General features: G+C 42.1%; 1 protein-coding gene across 1 annotated transcript in view; it reads left to right on the top strand.

Annotated features, from left to right (window-relative positions):
• The window catches only part of LOC140974875 (uncharacterized), a 1,641-nt gene extending 1,227 nt beyond the window's left edge, over positions 1–414 (top strand). Inside the window, exon 1 of the mRNA XM_073438363.1 lies at positions 1–414. This exon is cut by the window's left edge and continues 1,227 nt beyond it. Coding sequence (XP_073294464.1) covers positions 1–414 — 414 coding nt within the window.
• Positions 415–2,500: the final 2,086 nt, after the last annotated feature.

The raw sequence follows: 2,500 nt of genomic DNA, 5'->3' as shown, positions 1-2,500 counted from the left end.
GATGGATCTCTGCGGATGTGTGTGGATTACAGGGCTTTGAATAAGGTTACAATTAAAAACAAGTATCCTATTCCAAATGCTCTTGATCTGTTTGACAAACTCTCAAACGCAAGGTACTTTACTAAGATCGATCTAAGGTCGGGTTACTGGCAGGTTCGGGTTGCTGAAGGCGATGAAGATAAAACCACTTGTGTGTCAAGGTATGGATCATTTGAATTTCTTGTTATGCCGTTTGGTTTAACAAATGCGCCTGCTACCTTTTGTAACTTGATGAATGATGTGCTGTTGGAATTCTTGGATCGGTTTGTGGTGGTGTATTTGGATGATATAGTGGTGTATAGTGATTCGTTGGGTAATCACATTAGACATTTGAGAGTGTATTCTCTCGGCTTAGGGAATATCGACTCTATGTAAAAAAAGAAAAATGTGAGTTTTGCAAGGGTGAGATCACTTTCCTTGGGCACATTGTAAGCCAAGGAATTATTCGAATGGATGGTGCAAAAATAAAGGCAATAATGGATTGGACTATCCCATCGAAGGTGACGGAATTGAGGTTGTTCTTGGGGTTGGCCAATTATTATCGACGCTTCATAAAAGGGTATTCTCGAATTGTGGGTCCTTTGACTGATCTATTGAAAAATGATAGGAAGTATGTGTGGTCGGTGCAGTGTAATGATGCGTTCGACAAACTGAAACTTGCTGTAAGCTCGGAGCCGGTATTGAAGCTTCCTGAGTTTGATAAATTGTTCGAAGTGTACACTGATGCATCTGATTTTGCTCTTGGGGGTGTACTGATGCAAGAAAGACATCCTATTGCTTTTGAAAGTCAAAAGTTCAAAGGGGCGAAGTCGAGATATTCTGTCCATGAGAAGGAAATGAATGCGGTAGTGCATTGTTTGGAAGCTTGGCGACATTACTTGTTGGGCACGAAGTTTGTGGTTGTCACCGATAATGTAGCCAANTACAATTTCATAAATTATTGATAATCACACAGGATTTACGATAATACGATACACGGTCCTTACAGTCCGAGAGGCGATTCGGCAAGAATCATCTTACCAGAAACTTCTTGACTAAGTGAAGAGTGGGGAACTTCACAAGTTTTGGGTCGAGGATGGTATTCTGTATGCCAAAGGGAGTTGGGAATTCATTCCTAATGGCCCTCTTCGAAATCAGTTGTTGAGGGAAACTCATGATTCTCAGTGGGCAGGTCATCCGGGTGTGAATCGTATGATGGCTTTGTTGTCCAGACGGTATTATTGGCCGAAAATGGAGAATGACATTGAGATGTATGTGAAGACTTGTTTGGTCTGTCAACTAGACAAGTCGGAGCGGACTAAGGAGGTGGGTTTGTTGCAGCCCTTGCCTATTCCAGAGAGGCCTTGGCAATCAGTCTCGATGGATTTTATCCTTGGGTTTCCGAAATTGAATGGGATGGCATCGATACTTGTTGTGGTGGACAGGTTTTCTAAGTATGCTACGTTCATTGCTGCTCCGAAAGTTTGTACAGCGGAACATGCTGCAGAATTGTTCTTTAAAAATGTGATGAAGTATTTCGGGGTCCCTCAAGACATTGTGAGTGATCGGGATACTCGCTTTACCGGACGATTTTGGACGGCATTGTTCAACATGATGGGGTCCGAGTTAAAGTTTTCCACTGCCAATCATCCCCAAACTGATGGGCAGACGGAAAGGATCAATCAATTGCTCGAGGAATACTTGAGGCATTTCGTTTCAGCAAGTCAAAGGAATTGGGTTAGTTTACTTGATGTTGCTCAATTTTCTTATAACTTGCATAAATCTTCTTCGACACGGATGAGTCCTTTTGAGCTGGTGCATGGATTTCAGCCTACTGCTCCACATGAAATTGCTTTACAACGAAGTGGGGGGGCTTTTCCAGCCGCATATCGATTTGCTAGGACGAAGCAAGAGTTGTATGATGAAGCAAGGGACAGTTTGGCTAAGGCACAGAAACGAATGAAGAAGTATGTTGACAAAGGTAGGCGCGATATCGAATTTCAGGTGGGGGAGAAAGTTTTGTTGAAGTTAACTCCTCAAATCTGGAAAAAGATAAGTGCAAAGCAGATTCATCGTGGCTTGATTCCAAGATATGATGGTCCATTCACAGTAGCTAATAAAGTTGGCAAAGTTGCTTATCGGTTGGATTTGCCAGATATATTAAAAATTCATCTCACTTTTCATGTAAGTTTTCTAAGGAAATTTCATGAAGATGACGAAAATGAGTTAAGGATGAAAGCTAAACGGGCACCACCGGTAGTCAGATTTCAGACAGAAAGAAAGTTAGCGAAAATTTTGGATCATAGAACATTTGGCCAAAGTAAAAAGAATCGAAGGACAGATTACTTAGTTCAGTGGGAAGGCGAAGCCGAGGAAGATGCGACTTGGGAGAGGAATGTCAACTTATGGCAATTTGAGGATGCCATTGAAAAGTACTTAGAATCGAAAGGATTGGTTACATCCCCGACGAGGACGTCGAGTT

Source organism: Primulina huaijiensis, chromosome 4, assembly GCF_012295235.1.
Source record: "Primulina huaijiensis isolate GDHJ02 chromosome 4, ASM1229523v2, whole genome shotgun sequence".
Taxonomy (NCBI): Eukaryota; Viridiplantae; Streptophyta; class Magnoliopsida; order Lamiales; family Gesneriaceae; genus Primulina; species Primulina huaijiensis.
The sequence above is the reverse complement of the archived record's forward strand: the minus strand, read 5'-3'. Positions and strand labels throughout refer to the sequence as shown.